The 23,025-nt window shown below is 45.1% G+C and overlaps 1 protein-coding gene and 1 pseudogene across 1 annotated transcript; one reads left to right on the forward strand and one right to left on the reverse strand.

Moving 5' to 3' along the window:
• The first annotated feature begins 16,798 nt into the window (after positions 1–16,798).
• Positions 16,799–19,868, forward strand: LOC135509908 (uncharacterized). Its single transcript, XM_064930736.1, has 2 exons — positions 16,799–17,280; positions 19,056–19,868. The coding sequence occupies exons 1-2, from the start codon at positions 17,179–17,181 to the stop codon at positions 19,611–19,613; spliced, it is 660 nt and encodes a 219-aa protein (XP_064786808.1). The 5' UTR covers positions 16,799–17,178; the 3' UTR covers positions 19,614–19,868.
• LOC135511206 (uncharacterized) lies at positions 17,775–18,455 on the reverse strand (annotated as a pseudogene).
• Positions 19,869–23,025: the final 3,157 nt, after the last annotated feature.

Here is a 23,025-nt window from a genome sequence, read left to right on the forward strand (position 1 = left end):
AACCTTTATTTAACTAGGCAAGTAAGTTAAGATCAAATTCTTATTTATAACGATTTTCTACAGTCCCCGGCCAAACCCTTACCTAACCCAGACGACGCTGGGCCTTTTGTGTGCCGCCCTATGGGACTTCAAGCATGAAAAGGATCATAATATCGTGATATCTCTTACTGTAAAACGTCCAAGTCATTCATATCGTGATATCTCTTACTGTAAAACATCCAAGTCATTAATATCATGATATCTCTTACTGTAAAACGTCCAAGTCATTAATATCATGATATCTCTTACTGTAAAACGTCCAAGTCATTAATATCATGATATCTCTTACTGTAAAACGTCCAAGTCATTAATATCATGATATCTCTTACTGTAAAACGTCCAAGTCATTAATATCATGATATCTCTTACTGTAAAACGTCCAAGTCATTCATATCATGATATCTCTTACTGTAAAACGTCCAAGTCATTAATATCATGATATCTCTTACTGTAAAACGTCCAAGTCATTAATATCATAAGAAGCCAATTTCGTTTTCTCCCCAGTGTCAATTTAACTATATGGGTATGTCCCAAATGACACCCTATTTCCTTTTATAGTGCACTACCTGGGTTTTGGTCTAAAGTAGTGCACTATATAGGGAATAGGGTGCCAGCTCTAGTCTAAAGTAGTGCACTATATAGGGAATAGGGTGCCAGCTCTGGTCTAAAGTAGTGCACTATATAGGGAATAGGGTGCCAGCTCTGGTCTAAAGTAGTGCACTACACAGGGAATAGCGTGCCAGCTCTAGTCTAAAGTAGTGCACTACATAGGGAATAGGGTGCCAGCTCTAGTCTAAAGTAGTGCACTACATAGGGAATAGGGTGCTATTTGGGATGCATTCCAAGTCATTAATATCATAAGAATCCAAACTAACAGCGTTTTCCTCCCCGGTGACTGTTTAACTTTAGGCTGTATCTTTTCCCCTTCTTCTTCCAATCAGATTTACGCTTTGGGCCTCGACATGAGACACCAGCTGCACAGCCTTCTGGGTAATGACATCCTCAGCCGATGCCGTTAAGACCGAAAGAGTGAGACAGGTTTGTGCACCACACACACACACAGACACACAGACACACACACACACACACACACACACACTCACTCACTTATGGCAGCAAGAGGTCTCGCTGGAGGTCACTGCATTCCCATAATTCCCTGTTCTGACAAGGCTTGTTCCCTGGCCTGGGTGTGTGTGTGTGTGTGTGTGTGTGTGTGTGTGTGTGTGTGTGTGTGTGTGTGTGTGTGTGTGTGTGTGTGTGTGTGTGTGTGTGTGTGTGTGTGTGTGTGTGTGTGTGTGTGGTGCACAAGTCTGTCACACTCTACTGATATAGTGAGACGAGTGTGTGTGTGTTCAGATATGATGTTATGTTTTAAGTCTGTGGGAAACTCAGTGGGTGTGATCTCATTAAACCTTAAGGCTTCTGATGTGTTTTCTTGTAATATGTCTAGCGGGTGATATGATCACATTGTCCTTCAGCGTGTAAAAGGCCTCTGGTGTAGAACTGTGTAGGCTGATCTGATCTTGGATCAGTGGTATATGTTTTTAAAGGCCTCTGGTAGCTAACGTGTGTGTGTGTGTGTGTGTGTGTGTGTGTGTGTGTGTGTGTGTGTGTGTGTGTGTGTGTGTGTGTGTGTGTGTGTGTCTAGGCTGATCTTAGATTTATAATCCAACTGGGAACTAGGATCAGTGCTGTGGCTGTATGGCCCAACTAAGAACCCACACACTCATCCCTGCCTTAGGGCCGCCAGAAGAAGGAGTGTTACTCTCCCGTCTTATCTATGTACAGTGAGCATACTGTGGTTTTTCAATTCCTGTATCTTATGTTCATTGTACTGAATAAACACAGAAGTAGGTAGTCTAGCGGTTAAAGAGGTTCGGGCCAGTAACCGAAAGGTTGCTGGTTCGAATCCCTGAGCCGACTCTGTGATGAATCTGTCGATGTGAACCTGACCAAGGCACTTAACACCTAGTATTGTATTGAATATGCACATGTGGTCGTATCAGAACGGCAAGGTTGGGTGTCAGAATTATAAGACTTTCAGGTGGTAGGAATGTAGAATTCAAGGAGAGGTTCATAGGAATGTAGCATTCAAGTAGAGGTTCATAGGAATGTAGAATTCAAGGAGAAGTTGGTAGGATTGTAGAATTCAAGTAGAGGTTGGTAGGATTGTAGCATTCAAGTAGGTTTGTAGGATTGTAGCATTCAAGGAGAGGTTCATAGGAATGTAGAATTCAAGTAGTGGTTGGTAGGATTGTAGCATTCAAGTAGGTTTGTAGGATTGTAGCATTCAAGGAGAGGTTCATAGGAATGTAGAATTCAAGTAGTGGTTGGTAGGATTGTAGCATTCAAGTAGCGGTTGGTAGGATTGTAGAATTCAAGTAGAGGTTCATAGGAATGTAGAATTCAAGTAGTGGTTGGTAGGATTGTAGAATTCAAGTAGTGGTTGGTAGGACTGTAGTATTCAAGTAGCGGTTGGTGGGATTGTAGCGTTCAAGTAGCAGTTGGTAGGATTGTAGAATTCAAGTAGAAGTTGGTAGGATTGTAGCATTCAAGTAGCGGTTCATAGGATTGTAGCATTCAAGTAGAGGTTGGTAGGATTGTAGTATTCAAGTAGAGGTTGGTAGGATTGTAGCATTCAAGTAGTGGTTGGTAGGATTGTAGCATTCAAGTAGTGGTTGGTAGGATTGTAGCATTCATGTAGGAGTTGGTAGGATTGTAGAATTCAAGTAGAGGTTGGTAGGATTGTAGTATTCAAGTAGAGGTTCGTAGGAATGTAGTATTCAAGTAGAGGTTCGTAGGAATGTAGCATTCAAGTTGAGGTTCATAGGAATGTAGAATTCAAGTAGTGGTTGGTAGGATTGTAGTATTCAAGTAGAGGTTCATAGGAATGTAGAATTCAAGTAGTGGTTGGTAGGATTGTAGTATTCAAGTAGAGGTTCATAGGAATGTAGAATTCAAGTAGTGGTTGGTAGGATTGTAGCATTCAAGTAGGAGTTGGTAGGATTCAAGTAGCAATTGGTAGGATTGTAGCATTCAAGTAGAGGTTCATAGGAATGTAGAATTCAAGTAGTGGTTGGTAGGATTGTAGCATTCAAGTAGGAGTTGGTAGGATTCAAGTAGAAATTGGTAGGATTGTAGCATTCAAGTAGAGGTTCATAGGAATGTAGAATTCAAGTAGTGGTTGGTAGGATTGTAGCATTCAAGTTGAAGTTGGTAGGATTGTAGCATTCAAGTAGGTTTGTAGGATTCAAGTAAGCAATTGGTAGGATTGTAGCATTCAAGTAGAGGTTCGTAGGATTGTAGAATTCAAGTAGAGGTTGGTAGGACTGTAGCATTCAAGTAGCGGTTGGTAGGATTGTAGCGTTCAAGTAGCGGTTGGTAGGATTGTAGCGTTCAAGTAGCGGTTGGTAGGATTGTAGCGTTCAAGTAGCAGTTGGTAGGATTGTAGAATTCAAGTAGAAGTTGGTAGGATTGTAGCATTCAAGTAGAAGTTGGTAGGATTGTAGAATTCAAGTAGGAGTTGGTAGGATTGTAGCATTCAAGTAGAGGTTGGTAGGATTGTAGCATTCAAGTAGAAATTGCAAGAACCTCCATTACTTGTTCCCGTAATGACAGGAAGCAATACTTATCATCCAATCAGGTTGCTGTTCCATCAGTGGTGTTCCACTGTTACTATGGTAACAAACCTGTTGAACCTCTAGACTTTCTGATCAACTGGAAACAGTCTATTATAACAGAGTAACAAGTGCACTCTAAAAGAATAAGCCGTGTGACAAAATGGCACCCTATTCCCTATTTAGTGCACTTCTTTTGACCTAGGGAATAGAAAGCCATTTGGGATGCTCCCAGGGTCTATTGTAATGGAGTAACAAGTACACTCTAAGATCGTAGAACCACCATACGAGGTTATTCACACCGCTCTGCTTGCATCAACAAAAAGAGACATTTCAGGCCGTATCTAAAAAGGATAGATAACTGCTTTCTTATATTTAAACATGGAGGGCCGAGGGGATTTGGCTACCTCACAAACTCAGCAGGTGAATGCAAATTCAGCGTTTAAAAATAAAGCGTCCTCCCCCTCCTTCTCCTTCTTCCTATTCCTCCTCTCCTCCTTTTTGTGAGAGAGGATTACAGCTGAAAATCCTTTGCTACGAGCTGCGTGCCCCCCCCCCCCCTCAAAATCACCTTTCATGGGAGGACTGGTCAATAGCTCCATTTGAGAGGGTTATTACCATGACAACGGGACAGGATTAGGTAGACAGTCATTCCGGGGCAATTGTGAAACCAGCTTGATTTGCTGAAATGCACTCAAGATTACCTTTGGGTGAGGGAGAAGGAGAGGTGGGTGAGAGGTAAGTGGGCGGGTGGGTGGGTGGGTGGGAGGGAGGGATGGGGGGAGGTGTGTGTGAGAGGCTGAACGAGAAAATGGAATGAACTAAAAACAGAATCCGACCATGAAAAATTCATAGCTAGGACTTTAAATGTTTTTATATAAATGTTCAAAGTTAGTTTTAGGATTTGTGAAAGGTGACTGGTTCCACAGTAGGTCACGTTTAAACACAAACAAACACACCACACACACACACACACACACACACACACACACACACACACACACACACACACACACACACACACACACACACACACACACACACACACACACACACACAGACACACACACCCCACACACAGACACACACAGACACACACACCCCACACACAGACACACACAGACCCCCCCCACACACACACCCCCCACACACAGACACACACAGACCCCCCCCCCACACACGCGCGCACACACACACACACCCCACACACAGACCCCCCACACACACACACAGACACACAGTGTCAATCTTCGAGCAAAGTGTGATTCCATCTCCTCGTGTTGTAGAGGTTGTAGAGGGTGTAGAGGTGTAGGGGTTGTAGAGGTTGTAGAGGTTGTAGAGGTTGTAGATGTTGTAGAGGTTGTAGAGGTTGTAGAGGTTGTAGAGGTGTACAGGGTGTAGAGGTGTAGAGTTGAAGGGGTGTAGAGGTGTACAGGTTGTAGAGGGTGTAGGGTTGTAGAGGTGTAGGGGTGAAGGGGTGTAGAGGGTGTACAGGTTGTAGAGGGTGTATGGTTGTAGAGGTGAAGGGGTGTAGGGGTGTAGGGTTGTAGAGGTGTAGAGGTGTAGAGGTGTAGGGGTGAAGGGGTGTAGGGGTGTAGGGGTGAAGGGGTGTACAGGTGTACAGGTGTAGAGGTTTAGGGTTGTAGAGGTTGTAGAGGTTGTAGAGGGTGTAGGATTGTAGAGGGTGTAGGGTTGTAGAGGGTGCAGGGTTGTAGGGGTTGTAGAGGTGTAGAGGTTGGAGGGTTGTAGAGGTGTACAGGTTGTACAGGTGTAGAGGTTTAGGGTTGTAGAGGTGTAGAGGTTGTAGAGCTGTAGAGGGTGGAGGGTTGTAGAGGTGTATAGGTGTAGTAGGGGTGTAGAGGTTGTAGAGGTTGTAGGGGTGTAGGGGTTGTAGAGGTGGTAGGGGTCTAGGGGTTGTAGAGGTGTAGAGGTGAAGGGGTGTACAGGTTGTAGGGTTGTAGAGGGTGTAGAAGTTGTAGAGCTGTAGAGGGTGGAGGGTTGTAGAGGTGTACGGGTGTAGGGGTGAAGGGGTGTAGAGGTGTACAGGTTGTAGAGGTGTAGGGTTGTAGAGGTGAAGGGGTGTAGAGTTGAAGGGGTGTAGAGGTGTACAGGTTGTAGAGGGTGTAGAGGTTGTAGGGGGTGTAGGGTTGTAGAGGGTGTAGGGTTGTATAGGTTGTAGAGGGTGTAGGGTTGTAGAGGTTGTAGAGGTTGTAGAGGTGTAGAGGGTGTAGGGTTGTAGAGGTGTAGGGGTTGTAGAGGTGTAGGGGTTGTAGAGGGTGTTGAGGTTGTAGGGTTGTAGAGGTGTAGAGGGTGTAGGGTTGTAGAGGTTGTAGAGGTGTAGAGGGTGTAGAGGGTGTAGAGGGTGTAGGGTTGTAAAGGTGTAGAGGGTGTAGAGGTGTAGAGGTTGTAGAGGTTGTAGAGGTTGTAGAGGGTGTAGAGGGTGTAGAGCTTGTAGAGGTGGTAGAGGTGTAGAGGGTGTAGAGGGTTGTAGAGGGTTGTAGAGGTTGTCGAGGGTGTAGAGGGTGTAGAGGGTGTAGGGTTGTAGAGGTGTAGGGTTGTAGAGGTGTAGAGGTGTACAGGTTGTAGAGGGTTTAGAGGTTGTAGAGGTTGTAGAGGTTGTAGAGGTTGTAGAGGTGGTAGAGGTGTAGAGGGTGTAGAGGGTTGTAGAGGGTGTAGAGGGTGTAGAGGGTGTAGAGGGTGTAGGGTTGTAGAGGTGTAGGGTTGTAGAGGTGTAGAGGTGTACAGGTTGTAGAGGGTTTAGAGGTTGTAGAGGGTGTAGAGGGTGTAGGGTTGTAGAGGGTGTAGAGGGTGTAGAGGGTTGTAGAGGGTTGTAGAGGGTTGTAGAGGGTTGTAGAGGGTTGTAGAGGTTGTAGAGGGTGTAGAGGGTGTAGAGGGTGTAGAGGGTGTAGAGGGTTGTAGAGGTGTAGAGGGTGTAGAGGTGTAGGGTTGTAGAGGGTGTAGAGGGTGTAGAGGGTGTAGAGGTTGTAGAGGTGTAGGGTTGTAGAGGGTGTAGAGGTTGTAGAGGTGTAGGGTTGTAGAGGGTGTAGAGGGTGTAGAGGTGTAGAGGTTGTAGAGGGTGTAGAGGAGCCTTCAGAAGGTATTCCTACCCCTTTACTTTTCCACATATTGTAAGGGTTACAAAGTGGGACTAGGGGGTGTAGGTTGTATAGGTGTAGAGGTTGTAGAGGGTGTAGAGGTTGTAGAGGTTGTAGAGGTTGTAGAGGTTGTAGAGGTTGTAGAGGGTGTAGAGGTGTAGAGGGTTGTAGAGGGTTGTAGAGGTTGTAGAGGGTGTGGAGGGTGTAGAGGGTGTAGGGTTGTAGAGGTGTAGAGGGTGTATAGGTGTAGAGGTGTAGAGGTTGTAGAGGTTGTAGAGTTGTAGAGGTGGTAGAGGGTGTAGAGGGTTGTAGAGGTTGTAGAGGGTGTAGAGGGTGTAGGGTTGTAGAGGTGTAGAGGTGTACAGGTTGTAGAGGGTTTAGAGGTTGTAGAGGGTGTAGGGTTGTAGAGGGTGTAGGGTTGTAGAGGTTGTAGGGGTTGTAGAGGGTGTAGAGGTTGTAGAGGTTGTAGAGGGTGTAGAGGGTGTAGAGGGTGTAGAGGGTGTAGAGGTGTAGAGGGTGTAGGGTTGTAGAGGTTGTAGAGGGTGTAGAGGGTGTAGAGGGTGTAGAGGGTGTAGAGGGTGTAGAGGGTGTAGAGGGTGTAGAGCACATATGTCAGAGTCAAGGCCCGCGGGCCACATCCGGCCCGCGAGAAGGTTTTTTACGGCCCCTGGGATGATCTTGATTTATTATTAGAACCGGCCCGCAGACCGCAGCAAGCCGGCAGCCCGCAGATCTTTTACACGCACCAATACTACATTTCCCACAATGCAACGGTGACGCACCGAGCAGTAGGCTGCTTCATTTCAATATTTATTGGCACAGCAGTCGTCAGCATCACAGTAAAATTAACTTTCAGATACCCATCAAAAATGGCAAAACGGAAGGTGGACACTGAGAACCGGGGTTTCAAACAAGGTGGGAGTCGGAGTATATGTTCACGGAGGTAGCTGGAAAACCTGTGTGTCTTCTGTGTGGAGAAAGTGTGGCGGTACTGAAAGAGTATAATCTGAGACGACATTATGAAACGAAACACGCGGACAAAAACAAGAATATGGACATGGAACAAAGGCTACAAAAGGCAGAGGAATTAAAACGAGGCCTCAAATCTCGACAGGCTCTGTTCAAAAAAGCCAAATCACAAGGCCAGGCTGCTGTCAAGGCCAGTTTTATTTTGGCAGAAGAGATCGCTAAATCAGCCCGGCCATTTACTTTCCCAGCTGCCAGACCATGAAAGAGAAGCTCTCTACCAGTGCGTTCCCGAGCGCACAGTTGGCTGATAAAATAGGTATGCTTGCCGCTGACTTTCGACGCCGATTTGCTGACTTTGAAGCACAAAAAAGCAGGTTGGAACTGCTCGGTAACCCATTTGCTGTTGACGTGGAAAGCTCACCACCAAACCTCCAAATGGAGTTGATTGACCTCCAATGCAATGATGCACTTAGGGCAAAATATGCGGCAGTGGGTGCTGCGGAGTTCGCCCGTTTCCTCCCCGACACAATGCCCCAGCTGCGCATCCAGGCTGCTCAAACGTTGTCTATGTTTGGCAGCACATACCTGTGTGAACAACTTTTTCTTTGATGAACCTGAACAAAACATCACACAGAAGTCGACTTACTGCTGAACACCTCCACTCAATTCTGAGGATTTCCTCAGCTCAGAGCCTTACCCCGAACATTGATGAACTTGTGGAAAAGATGGGACACCACCAAGTATCACCCTCAACCTCAAACAAGTGAACATTACTGTGCAATCACATATTTAGAGTTTTTACTCAGTTCAAGTTTAAAAGTTAAAGTTTAATATTTGTTTTCACTGCATGTTACTTCTCCTTAAACAAAGTGTTGTTTTTGATTAATAGATTTTTGCACTTTATTTTATTGTATTTCAATCCAATTATATTTTAAAAATATTTCAGTTGAGTGGATGATAGAAAATTGCTATTATTGTTTTTTTCTTTGAAGTAAATTTAGCCCACTTTTGCTAAAATAGAAAATATAGGCTACTGATGGTGCCTTGAATACCGGTTTCTTTCATTTAATGTTCATGTTATGGGGATTTTTATATAAAGGAAATTTGTCTTTTGTGTCTGTTGAAAATTAAAGATTACTGACAGAGCCATAAGAAAATATTGCTTTATTTATCTGATCATATTGGAATATATTTGTTAGGTTTTCAGTAGGTTCAATTAGGTTCACTAGACTATATGCGTCATTTAAAATTTTTTCAATGAACATTCGAACAGTCCGGCCCTCGGCTTGTAGCTAAATTTTTTATTTGGCCCTCCGTCCATTTGACTTTGACACCCCTGGTGTAGAGGGTTGTAGAGGTGTAGAGGGTGTAGGGTTGTAGAGGTGTAGAGGGTGTAGAGGGTGTAGAGGAGCCTTCAGAAGGTATTCCTACCCCTTTACTTTTCCACATATTGTAAGGGTTACAAAGTGGGACTAAAATGTATTTAATTCAACAACAAAAAATGTGTCAATGATTTAGACATGATACTCTGTAATGTCAAAGTACAAGAAAAATGTTAACATTTGTAAAAAAAAACAAAAACATTTATGAAACATAAAACATGATATAAGTATTCAACCCCCTGAGTGATTTGGCAGTGATTACAGCTGTGAGGCTTTCTGGGTAAGTCTCTAAGAGTCATTACAGCTGTGAGTCTTTCTGGGTAAGTCTCTAAGAGTCATTACAGCTGTGAGGCTTTCTGGGTAAGTCTCTAAGAGTCATTACAGCTGTGAGGCTTTCTGGGTAAGTCTCTAAGAGTCATTACAGCTGTGAGGCTTTCTGGGTAAGTCTAAGAGTCATCACAGCTGTGAGGCTTTCTGGGTAAGTCTCTAAGAGTCATTATAGCTGTGAGGCTTTCTGGGTAAGTCTAAGAGTCATCACAGCTGTGGGGCTTTCTGGGTAAGTCTCTAAGAGCTTTTGGATTGTACATTTACACATTATGTTTTTAGATGTTCAAGTTCTGTCAAGTTGGTTGTTGATCATTGCTAGACAGCCATTTTCAAGTCCTTTTTTTTTTCAAGATGATTTAATTCAAAACTGTAACTAGGCCTCTCAGGAACATACAACTACGTCTTGGTAAGCACCTCCAGTGTATATTCGGCCTTGTGTTTTAGGTCCTGCTGAAAGGTGAAACTCTCTCCCAGTGTCTGGTGGAAAGCAGACTGAGCCAGGTTTTACTCTAGGATGTTGCCTGTGCTTAGCTTATTCCGTTTCCTTTTATCCTCCACAACAACTCCCTAGCCCTTGCCGATGACAAGCATACCGATAACATGATGCAGCCACCACCATGCTTGAAAATATGAAGTGGTACTCAGTGATGTGTTGTGTTGAATTTGCCCCAAACATAATGCTTTGTATATAGGACATATATGACCCGTTTCAAGAAGCTATATGACCCGTTTTAAGAAGATATATGACCCGTTTCAAGAAGCTATATGACCCGTTTCAAGAAGCTATATGACCCGTTTCAAGAAGCTATATGACCCGTTTCAAGAAGCTCTATGACCCGTTTCAAGAAGATATATGACCCATTTCAAGAAGCTCTATGACCCGTTTCAAGAAGCTATATGACCCGTTTCAAGAAGATATATGACCCGTTTCAAGAAGATATATGACCCGTTTCAAGAAGATATATGACCCGTTTCAAGAAGATATATGACCCGTTTCAAGAAGCTCTATGACCCGTTTCAAGAAGCTCTATGACCCGTTTCAAGAAGATATATGACCCGTTTCAAGAAGCTCTATGACCCGTTTCAAGAAGATATATGACCCGTTTCAAGAAGCTAGCTACTTCACAGAAGAGGTATTGGAATGTAATTAACTTTTTTATTTTTATTTATCAATGGTTTTTTTTAGGATGAAATTCCTTCTGAAACATGTGAACTTTCATGTGCCTTAATAACAAACTTGTTTGCCATCTATAAATACGAATACAATTGTTCAATTATGAGCCTAGTTGGTTTAGCCACGGAAAAAGCCAGGAACCTTCCCCCTAGCCATGATTGGCTGAGATCATGGATTAGCTAGCTAACATTGAACCTCGTTAGTTAGCTTTAGCTACCTGCAGTTTCATACTACAGCATTTCATGCATAGTGGCTAGCTATAACAAACTGTTTGTGCTGTATCTATGTGTTGGGATTATGGTTAATTGTTTAGCTAGCTAAGGAAAAGACTCCACTTTGGTAGGTGATTACATGACCCATCAAGTTAGCCAGGTTTGTCTGAGGGTAACTATGGCCATGTATTGTACGTGAATCCTTAAAGAGATGGGTGGGACTACGGCTTAAGAGGGTGTGAACGATGCTGAATGGGTGTAAACAAAGACGAGCTCGCCAGTAGGTGTACCAAAACATTCAAGGGCCATTTTCAAAAGTGGGGTTACAAGTTTATCAACTCTCAAGCAGAATTGCTTTGCCGTTGTCCCTCAACTGCAGTGTATGATATACCATTTTGTAGCTCTTGAGTCTCTACTTTTATCCAGTGTAACAAAAAAACAAAAAAAACGATTTCAAATTTGTACTACAATCTAGTCAGCTGAGATATCTCCATCATGTGGTGTTACTCAACACTCCAGTTCTGGAACACTGAACACAGTCACACCAAATGGCTTGGCCGTATTCTCCCTGTTCCATATTTTCCCTGTCTCATGAATGGCCCCTCAGGGAGGTCATTTAGTTCAGTTCAGGATGAGTTTCTGAGTCCCCACAGGGGTAATTAAAGCATTGTTGGAGCACAATAACACATTGACATATAGCCCTTCATATGTAGTACAATCCAAAGTACATAGACATTAATATTTTATTAAGCTACATACACACACACATACATACATAGAGTTTGCATGTACATTACACATTACTGGTACATAAAGTTGTATACTGTGAACAGCAGTGTAAAGTCACACCATCTGTATTCTCAATGGTCATTGGTCAGTCACAGTGGTGGTCAGTCACAGTGGTGGTCAGTCACAGTGGTGGTCAGACAGTCTGACGGAAACAACACTGTGCACACTACTAGAGGCCATGAGATCCGTGTGACCAATCAGCAGGGACCATGAGATCTGTGTGACCAATCAGCAGGGGCCATGAGATCCGTGTGACCAATCAGCAGGGGCCATGAGATCCATGTGACCAATCAGCAGTCCCTCTGAGGAACACAACACAGTAGAAGTAGAGATCATCGTGCGACTGATCAAGAGATCCTAGTACTGCTGTACTGTTTGTTTAACACACACACTGGGTTATCACCCTGCTGTTGAACACCATATAGATCTGGCTCAGACAGCAAATAGAGGGAGTCAAGCAGAAAGGTTGTCCTAGTATGTGTATCACAGGTGGCCGGTGGAGAGAACAGGCTCATAGTAATGGCTGGAGTGGAATAAATGGAGTGGTATCGAACACATGGTTTCCATTTCCGTTCCAGTCATTACTATGTCCCCTCCGCAGCCTCCTGTGATGTGTGTCCGTTTTCTTTTCCTTCTCTGAATATATTGTGCCCTTGACATTTGTACATCCGGTCTTCCAAGCTATCATTCTTTTTGTTTTCGCTCACTCTCTTTCCCTCATTCTCTTCGCTCTCTCGCTTACTGTCTCTCTCTCATTGTCTCTCTCTCTTTCCCTCATTCTCTTCTCTCTCTCTCTCTCTTTCCCTCATTCTCTTCTCTCTCTCTCTCTCTCTCTCTCTCTCTCTGTCTCTCTCATTGTCTCTCTCATTGTCTCTCTCTCCCTCTCTCTCTCTCATTGTCTCTCTCTCACTCTCATTCTCTCTCTCTCTCATTGTCTCTCTCTCTCTCTCTCATTGTATCTCTCTCATTCTCTCTCTCTCTCTAATTGTCTCTCTCTCTCTTTCCCTCTCTCTCTCTCTCTCTCTCATTGTCTCTCTCTGTCTCTCTCTGCCTCTGTCTCTATCTCGGTCTCTCGGTCTCGGTCTCTCTCTGTCTCAGACAGACAGACTCTGAGAGAGAGAGGACGGTGAGTGAAACCTAGAGGGAGGTGAGAGTTCAACCTGGAGGGAGGTGAGAGTTCAACCCGGAGGGAGGTGAGAGTTTAACCTCGAGGGAGGTGAGAGTTCAACTTGGAGGGAGGTGAAAGTTCAACTTGGAGGGAGGTGAGAGTTCAACTTGGAGGGAGGTGAGAGTTCAACTTGGAGGGAGGTGAGAGTTCAACCTCGAGGGAGGTGAGAGTTCAACCTCGAGGGAGGTGAGAGTTCAACCTCGAGGGAGGTGGGAGTTCAACCTCGAGGGAGGTGAGAGTTCAACCTCGAGGGAGGTGAGAGTTCAACCTGGATGGAGGTGAGAGTTTAACCGAGAGGGAGGTGAGAGTTCAACCTCGAGGGAGGTGAGAGTTCAACCTCGAGGGAGGTGAGAGTTCAACCTGGATGGAGGTGAGAGTTTAACCTGGAAGGAGGTGAGAGTTTAACCTGGAGGGAGGTGAGAGTTCAACCTGGAGGGAGGTGAGAGTTCAACCTGGAGGGAGGTGAGAGTTTAACCTGGAGGGAGGTGAGCGGTCAACCTGGATGGAGGCAAGAGGTCAACCTGGAGGGAGGTGAGAGACCAACTTGGAGGGAGGTGAGAGGTCAAACTAGAGGGAGGTAAGAGTTCAACCTAGAGGGATCAGCACATCATTCCTTTCTTTCTTCAGTTTGTGTGTGTGTGTGTGTGTGTGTGTGTGAGAGAGAGAGAGGTACATGGCAGCCACACTGAGTGACATGCAGCAGGTCTTCCAATCCCAGATAAAATGTGTGTAACAAGACAAGATCTCTCCCTCTCTCTCTCCCTCTCTCCCCCTCTCTCTCTCCCCCTCTCTCTATCTCTCTCTCTCTCTCTCTCTCTCTCGCTCCAGAAGGCTTCACAGTGTGACAGTAGAATGGTAGACCAATGCGATGTGACACTGCATTAGAAAGCAGCATAAAAAATGTAAAAGACATTTGAGTAATTTAGCAGATCCCTCTTATCCAGAGCATGGTACATTCCTCTAAGGTGAATGAATAAAGTACAGTGGTACATTCCTCTGAGGTGAATTAATAAAGTACAGTGGTACATTCCTCTAAGGTGAATGAATAAAGTACAGTGGTACATTCCTCTGAGGTGAATTAATAAAGTAAAGTGGTACATTCCTCTAAGGTGAATTAATAAAGTGGTACATTCCTCTAAGGTGAATTAATAAAGTACAGTGGTACATTCCTCTAAGGTGTATTAATAAAGTGGTACATTCCTCTAAGGTGAATTAATAAAGTACAGTGGTACATTCCTCTAAGGTGAATTAATAAAGTACGGTGGTACATTCCTCTAAGGTAAATTAAAAAAGTACAGTGGTACATTCCTCTAAGGTGAATTAATAAAGTGGTACATTCCTCTAAGGTGAATTAATAAAGTACAGTGGTACATTCCTCTAAGGTGAATTAATAACGTGGTACATTCCTCTAAGGTGAATTAATAAAGTACAGTGGTACATTCCTCTAAGGTGAATTAATAAAGTACAGTGGTACATTCCTCTAAGGTGAATTAATAAAGTACAGTGGTACATTCCTCTAAGGTGAATTAATAAAGTACAGTGGTACATTCCTCTAAGGTGAATTAATAAAGTGGTACATTCCTCTAAGGTGAATTAATAAAGTGGTACATTCCTCTAAGGTGAATTAATAAAGTGGTACATTCCTCTAAGGTGAATTAATAAAGTACAGTGGTACATTCCACTAAGGTGAATTAATAAAGTACAGTGGTACATTCCTCTGAGGTGAATGAATAAAGTACAGTGGTACATTCCTCTAAGGTGAATTAATAAAGTACAGTGGTACATTCCTCTGAGGTAAATTAATAAAGTACAGTGGTACATTCCTCTGAGGTAAATTAATAAAGTACAGTGGTACATTCCTCTAAGGTAAATTAATAAAGTACAGTGGTACATTCCTCTAAGGTAAATTAATAAAGTACAGTGGTACATTCCTCTGAGGTAAATTAATAAAGTACAGTGGTACATTCCTCTAAGGTAAATTAATAAAGTACAGTGGTACATTCCTCTAAGGTAAATAAACAAAACAACCACAACACAGGTAAAGACAAACATACATTCATTTGAATGATTCACTTTCTACTTCAAGTCGGCAACACTTTCTGGCTAAAAATCCAGTTTCCATGTTAAAGGGATACTTTGGGATTTGACCAATGATCTACTTCCTCCAGAGTCACATGACCTCGTGGAAGCCATTTTTTATTTCTCTGTGTCCAGTGTGAAGGAAGTTAGAGGTTGACCCAGACGCTAGTTGAGCAACTTTTCCTATAATGCCGTCCCACTATCAAATCACCTACCCTCTTTTGTCAAAACACACAGTGTGTACTCTGTCTGTGTGAGTGTGTACTCTCTGTATGTGTGTGTACTCTTTGTGTGTGTAGGTGTACTCTGTCTGTGTGAGTGTGTACTCTCTGTATGTGTGTGTACTCTGTCTGTGTGAGTGTGTACTCTGTCTGTGTGAGTGTGTACTCTCTGTATGTGTGTGTACTCTTTGTGTGTGTAGGTGTACTCTGTCTGTGTGAGTGTGTACTCTCTGTATGTGTGTGTACTCTGTCTGTGTGAGTGTACTCTGTCTGTGTGAGTGTGTACTCTCTGTGTGAGTGTGTACTCTTTGTGTGTGTAGGTGTACTCTGTCTGTGTGAGTGTGTACTCTCTGTATGTGTGTGTACTCTGTCTGTGTGAGTGTGTACTCTGTCTGTGTGAGTGTGTACTCTCTGTATGTGTGTGTACTCTGTCTGTGTGAGTGTGTACTCTGTCTGTGTGAGTGTGTACTCTCTGTATGTGTGTGTACTCTTTGTGTGTGTAGGTGTACTCTGTCTGTGTGAGTGTGTACTCTCTGTATGTGTGTGTGTACTCTGCGTGTGTGTACTCTGCGTGTGTGTACTCTGCGTGTGTGTGTGTACTCTGCGTGGGTGTCTCTTCTCTCTGTTATTGTTTTTGTGAAACAGGAAGTACAGCCCTTGGGTCTCCTCTCAACTTCCTGTCCGTTGGCCGACCCGGCTGTACCTGCTTCCTGGAAAGCAACCGGGAAAGTGTTACTAGCGTCTGTCAAAAGGTCACCTGGCAACTGTTTCCCCGGGATACAGTAAGGCGTCCACTATGGGATGGAAATGGACGCAGAGGAGGATAGGGGAGGAGACAAGAGGAAAAGAGAAAAGGGGACGAGGAGAGGAAGGGGAGAGGGGAGGAGTCAAGAGGAGAGGGGAGGAGACAAGAGGAAGGAGAGGAGAAGGAGAGGGGAGGAGACAAGAGGAAGGGGAGAAGAGAGGAGACAGGAGAGGGGAGGAGACAAGAGGAAGGGGGGAGGAGACAAGAAGAAGGGGACAAGAAAGGAGACAGGAGAGGGGAGGAGACAAGAGGGAGGAGACAGGAGTGGGGAGGAGACAAGAGGAAGGGGGGAGGAGACAAGAGGAAGGGGAGAAGAGAGGAGACAGGAGAGTGGAGAAGACAAGAGGAAGGAGAGAAGAGAGGAGACAAGAGGAAGAGGGGAGGAGACAAGAGGAAGGGGGAGGAGACAAGAGGAAGGGGAGAGGGGAGGAAGCAAGAAGAAGGGGAGAGGGGAGGAAACAAGAGGAAGGGGACAAGAGAGGAGACAGGAGAGGGGAGGAGACAAGAGGGAGGAGACAGGAGAGGGAAGGAGACCAGAGGAAGTGGGAGGAGACAAGAGGAAGAGGGGAGGAGACAAGAGGAAGGGGAGAAGAGAGGAGACAGGAGAGGGGAGGAGACAAGAGGAAGGAGAGAAGAGAGGAGACAGGAGAGGGGAGGAGACAAGAGGAAGGAGAGGAGAGGAGACAAGAGGAAGGAGAGAAGAGGAGACAGGAGAGGGGAGGAGACAAGAGGAAGGAGAGGAAAGGAGACAAGAGGAAGGGGGGAGGAGACAAGAAGAAGGGGAGAGGAGAGGAGACAGGAGAGTGGAGGAGACAAGAGGAAGGAGAGGAGAGGAGACAAGAGGAAGGGGGTAGGAGACAAGAGAAAGGGGAGAGTAGAGGAGACAGGAGAGGGGAGGAGACGAGAGGAAGGAGAGGAGAGGAGACAAGAGGAAGGGGGAGGAGACAAGAGGAAGGGGAGAGTAGAGGAGACAGGAGAGGGGAGGAGACAAGAGGAAGGAGAGGAGACAAGAGGGGAAAAGAAGACCCTTTATCAACAGACACATGTTTCTTTATTGTAATTTTCACCTCCATTTTTCTCACCAGTTTCGTGATTTTGATCTTGTCTCATCCCCAACGGGCTCGGGAGAGGCGACGGTCAAATGATGTTGGGCCAATTGTGCGCCGCCTTATGGGACTTCTGGTCACAGCCGGTTGTGACACAGTCTGGGATCAAACCCGGGTCTGTAGTGACACCTCAAGAACTGCGATGCAGTGCCTCAGACCGCTCTGCCACTCAGGAGGTCATATTGACATTGTTTTATGACCGTCTATCTTTTCATGTGTTTGACACTTTCTCCCTTTTTAAAATTCTTTCTACAACAGAAAATGGACACAATTCAATGGATATCGATCAACAACGAGGTAAGACTCGATGCTGTTACTGCAGATGACTGACTTGCTCACTTATTTGTGTGTGTCTGTCTGCAGGGAGGAGGAGGAGGAGGTCAGGGAGGAGGAGGAGGTCAGAGAGGAGGCGGAGGAGGTCAGGGAGGAGGAGGAGGAGGTCAGGGAGGAGGAGGTCAGGGAGGAGGAGGAGGTCAGGGAGGAGGAGGTCAGGGGAGGAGGAGGAGGTCAGGGAGGAGGAGGAGGAGAAGGTCAGGGAGGAGGAGGAGGTGGTCAGGGAGGAGGAGGTCAGGGAGGAGGAGGAGGAGGAGGTCAGGGAGGAGGAGGAGGTCAGGGAGGAGGAGGAGGAGGTCAGGGAGGAGGAGGAGGAGGTCAGGGAGGAGGAGGAGGAGGTCAGGGAGGAGGAGGTCAGGGAGGAGGCGGCGTGTACAATTGCTATTGGTTTTTGTCTCATGATGTTATGCAGATCACATGTATCATCTACAGTTTCTCTGAAACCTCATAAGACTCAGTCACAGCAGATCTCTTCCTCCTCCCTCACCTCCTCCTCCCTCACCTCTTCCTCCTCCCTCACCTCCCTCACCTCTTCCTCCTCCCTCACCTCCTCCTCCCTCACCTCTTCCTCCTCCTCCCTCACCTCTTCCTCCTCCCTCACCTCTTCATCCTCCCTCACCTCTTTCTCCTCCCTCGCCTCCCTCACCTCTTCCTCCTCCCTCACCTCTTCCTCCTCCCTCACCTCCCTCACCTCTTCCTCCTCCCTCACCTCTTCCTCCTCCCTCACCTCTTCCTGCTCCCTCACCTCTTCCTCCTCCCTCTCCTCCCTCTCCTCCCTCTCCTCCCTCTCCTCCATCACCCCTTCCTCCTCCCTCACCTCTGTTTCCTCCCTCACCTCTTCCTCCTCCCTCACCTCTGTTTCCTCCCTCACCTCTTCCTCCTCCCTCACCTTTTCCTCATCCCTCACCTCTGTTTCCTCCCTTATCTCTTCCTCCTCCCTCACCTCTTCCTCCTCCCTCACCTTTTCCTCATCCCTCACCTCTGTTTCCTCCCTTATCTCTTCCTCCTCCCTCACCTCTTCCTCCTCCCTCACCTCTTCCTCCTCCCTGACCTCTTCCTCCTCCCCGACCTCTTCCTCCTCCCTCACCTCTTCCACCTCTTCCTCCTCCATCACCTCTTCCTCCTCCCTGACCTCTTCCTCCTCCCTCACCTCTTCCTCCTCCCTGACCTCTTCCTCCTCCCTCACCTCTTCCTCCTCCCTGACCTCTTCCTCCTCCCTCACCTCTTCCTCCTCCCTCACCTCTTCCTCCTCCCTCACCTCTTCCTCCTCCCTCACCTCTTCCTCCTCCCTCACCTCTTCCTCCTCCCTGACCTCTTCCTCCTCCCTGACCTCTTCCTCCTCCCTTCTCCCTCACCTCTTCCTCCTCACTGACCTCTTCCTCATCCCTCACCTCTTCCTCCTCCCTGACCTCTTCCTCCTCCCCTGACCTCTTCCTCCTCCCTCACCTCTTCCTCCTCCCTCACCTCCCTCACCTCTTCCTCCTCCCTGACCTCTTCCTCCTCCCTGACCTCTTCCTCCTCCCTGACCTCTTTCTCCTCCCTGACCTCTTCCTCCTCCCTCACCTCTTCCTCCTCTCTGACCTCCTCCTCCTCCCTCACCTCTTCCTCCTCCCTGACCTCCTCCTCCTCCCTCACCTCTTCCTCCTCCCTCACCTTTTCCTCAGTGCACGATGTCATCTACAGGGTCAGTGGTCAGGGTCAGATTCACCAGAATGACATGGGCCCCTGCATTTCAACAGGTTGTTGGTGCCACCGATGGCTTCAGGCAGAGTCCCCGGGCAGAGTCCCCGGGCAGAGTCCCCGGGCAGAGTCCCCGGGCAGAGTCCACGGGCAGAGTCCACGGGCAGAGTCCCCGGGCAGAGTCCCCGGGCAGAGTCCCCGGGCAGAGTCCCCGGGCAGAGTCCCCGGGCAGAGTCCCCGGGCAGAGTCCCCGGGCAGAGTCCCCAGGCAGAGTCCCCAGGCAGAGTCCACAGGCAGAGTCCACAGGCAGAGTCCCCAGGCAGAGTCCCCAGGCAGAGTCCACAGGCAGAGTCCACAGGCAGAGTCCACAGGCAGCCAGTGGAGGACACCTACATTGCACAGCATTCCGAGGCAGAGGAATGTGGTGGATAATGAAAACCCGCTGGCGCCCTGGAGGTGAAGCCCTACTTTTGTCCCTGAGGCGGTGGCCTGCTGCGCTGCACAACGTCTGCCTCAGCAACAACGACACTGTGAATCCTGAGGCCGCGGAGGGGAAGGAAGATGGAGCCCTGGACCAGCAGCAGGATGGGGACCACCCGCGGGACAGCACCCGCTAACCCGTCCCAGGTGACCACAACGACTGCAATCCGCAACAGTAGAAAGAAACCCACGGTATCTTCACACGGCCTGTTGTTAAAAACATCATTGATGATCCTTAAATTAATCAATATCATTATTATTATTATTATTATTATCATCATTATTATCATTATTATTATTATTATTATCATTATTATTATCATCATTATCATTATTATTATCATCATCATCATCATCATTATTATCATTATCATTGTTATTATTATCATTATCATTATTATTATTATTATTATTATCATTATTATTAGTATCATCATTATTATTATCATTATTATTATTATTATTATTTTCATCATTATCATTATTATTATCATCATTATCACTATTATTATCATGATCGGTATTATTATTATCATTATTATCATCATCATTATTATTATTATCATTATTATTATTATTATCATTATTATTATTCTCTTTATTATCTTTATTATCATTATCATTATTATTATTATCATTATTATTATTATTATTATCATCATCATTAATATTATCATTATTATCATTATCATTATTGTTATTATTATCATCATTATTATTATCATTATCATTATTATCATTATTATTATCATCATTATCATTATCATTATTATTATCATCATCATCATCATCATTATTATCATTATCATTGTTATCATTATTATTATCATCACCATCATTATCATTATTATTATTATTATTGTTATTATTATTGTCATTATTATTATTATTATTGTTATTATTATTATTATTATCATTATTATTATTATTATCATTATTATTACTATTATCATCATCATTAATATTATCATTATTATTATCATTATTATCATTATCATTATCATCATCATCATTATTATCATTATCATTGGTTTCATTATCATTATTATTATCGTCATTATTATTATTATTATCATCATTTTTATTATCATTATTATCATTATTATTAGCATCATTATCGTTATCATTATCATTATTATTATCATTATTATTATTATTATTCTTATTATTCTTCTTCTTCTTCTTCTTCTTCTTATTATATAACTGACTGTTCTGCTTTTTATACCGGTGTTTATATTTGACAGATCTACTATTCTATTACTATTCTGATGTTTGTGTGCTGAGTTTCATGACCTAAAACGTTATGGTTGTGTTCATACCATTTACAATAGTATCAAGCTGTGTGTGGACCTTCCATTTGTATATATAAAAACCCACTTAATGAAATGATCTCATTTAATTTCACCCCCAAAAAACGTGTATTTTTTAAATTAGATCTGGCACTGGCATTTATAGGCAGAGTCGATCAAGTGCTCAAATTGGTTTGAAAGAAAACAAATGGTTATTGGACCCAGGTCTGGAACTCAAATAATGGCTGAGATCAAATCAAATCAAATGTATTTATAAAGCCCTTCGTACATCAGCTGATGTCTCAAAGTGCTGTACAGAATCCCAGCCTAAAACCCCAAACAGCAAGCAATGCAGGTGTAGAAGCACGGTGGCTATTGATATTAATATTGATCACTCTTTTGGAACTTGTCACTGGCAAATATTAAGCATATCAATAATCCCAGAGTGGATGAGCAACAGAAAAACATTACTTTTTGTCAACAAAAAGCTTCCAAAACACCTGAACAGTTCATTCTCCCTCTGTACTTGTCTCTCCATCTGTTCTCGTCGTCTATTCTCCTCATCCATCATCCTCTGGTACTCCTCCTCTTTCTGCTCCTCCTGTTTATGGTTCTCCTCATCTCTCTTTCTGTTCTCCTCTTCTCTCTTTCTGTTCTCCTCTTCTCTCTTTCTGTTCTCCTCATCTCTCTTTCTGTTCTCCTCATCTCTCTTTCTGTTCTCCTCATCTCTCTTTCTGTTCTCCTCATCTCTCTTTCTGTTCTCCTCATCTCTCTTTCTGTTCTCCTCATCTCTCTTTCTGTTCTCCTCATCTCTCTTTCTGTTCTCCTCCTCTCTTTCTGTTCTCCTCATCTCTCTTTCTGTTCTCCTCTTCTCTCTTTCCGTTCTCCTCATCTCTCTTTCTGTTCTCCTCATCTCTCTTTCCGTTCTCCTCCTCTCTTTCTGTTCTCCTACTCTCTTTCTGTTCTCCTCTTCTCTCTTTTTATTGCATCTTCATCTCTCTCAACTCATCATGAGAGCTGGCCTGTCTTTCTCTCTCTTCATCTCTCTACTCATCATGAGAGCTGGCCTGTCTTTCTCTCTCTTCATGTCTCTCTCTACTCATCATGAGAGCTGGCCTGTCTTTCTCTCTCTTCATGTCTCTCTCTACTCATCATGAGAGCTGGCCTGTCTTTCTCTCTCTCTTCATCTCTCTACTCATCATGAGAGCTGGCCTGTCTTTCTCTCTCTTCATGTCTCTCTCTACTCATCATGAGAGCTGGCCTGTCTTTCTCTCTCTTCATGTCTCTCTCTACTCATCATGAGAGCTGGCCTGTCTTTCTCTCTCTTCATGTCTCTCTACTCATCATGAGAGCTGGTCTGTCTTTCTCTCTCTTCATGTCTCTCTCTACTCATCATGAGAGCTGGCCTGTCTTTCTCTCTCTTCATGTCTCTCTCTACTCATCATGAGAGCTGGCCTGTCTTTCTCTCTCTCTACTCATCATGAGAGCTGACCTGTCTTTCTCTCTCTTCATCTCTCTCTCTACTCATCATGAGAGCTGGCCTGTCTTTCTCTCTCTTCATGTCTCTCTCTACTCATCATGAGAGCTGGCATGTCTTTCTCTCTCTTCATGTCTCGACTCATCATGAGAGCTGGCCTGTCTTTCTCTCTCTTCATGTCTCTCTCTACTCATCATGAGAGCTGGTCTGTCTTTCTCTCTCTTCATGTCTCTACTCATCATGAGAGCTGGTCTGTCTTTCTCTCTCTTCATGTCTCTACTCATCATGAGAGCTGACCTGTCTTTGAGGGTTACCTCCCCCCTCCCTCCCTCCCTCCCTCCCTCCCTCCCTCCCTCCCTCCCTCCCTCCCCTCCCTCCCTCCCTCCCTCCCTCCCTCCCTCCCTCCCTCCCTCCCTCCCCCGTCTCTCTCTCTCTGTCTCTCTCTCTCTGTCTCTCTCTCTCTGTCTCTCTCTGTCTCTCTCTCTCTCTGTCTCTCTCTCTCTCTGTCTCCCTCTCTCTCTGTCTCTCTCTCTCTCTCTTTGTCTCTCTCTCTGTCTGTCTCTCTCTCTCTGTCTCTCTCTCTCCCCCTCTCTCTCTGTCTCTCCCTCTCTCTGTCTCTCCCTCTCTCTGTCTCTCCCTCTCTCTGTCTCTCTCTCTCTGTCTGTCTCTCTCTCTCCCTCTCTGTCTCTGTCTATCTCTCTCTCTCTCTGTCTCTGTCTATCTCTCTCTCTCTCTGTCTCCATCTCTCTCTCTGTCTCTCCCTCTCTCTGTCTGTCTCTCTCT

The sequence above is a fragment of the Oncorhynchus masou genome, chromosome 23, assembly GCF_036934945.1.
Source record: "Oncorhynchus masou masou isolate Uvic2021 chromosome 23, UVic_Omas_1.1, whole genome shotgun sequence".
Classification (NCBI taxonomy): Eukaryota; Metazoa; Chordata; class Actinopteri; order Salmoniformes; family Salmonidae; genus Oncorhynchus; species Oncorhynchus masou.

Coding starts and splice junctions, on each gene's coding strand:
- LOC135509908 (XM_064930736.1), top strand. CDS start 17,179: ATGACCGTCTATCTTTTCATGTGTTTGACACTTTCTCCCTTTTTAAAA. Junction 17,281..19,055: donor GGATATCGATCAACAACGAG/GTAAGACTCGAT, acceptor GCATTTCAACAG/GTTGTTGGTGCCACCGATGG.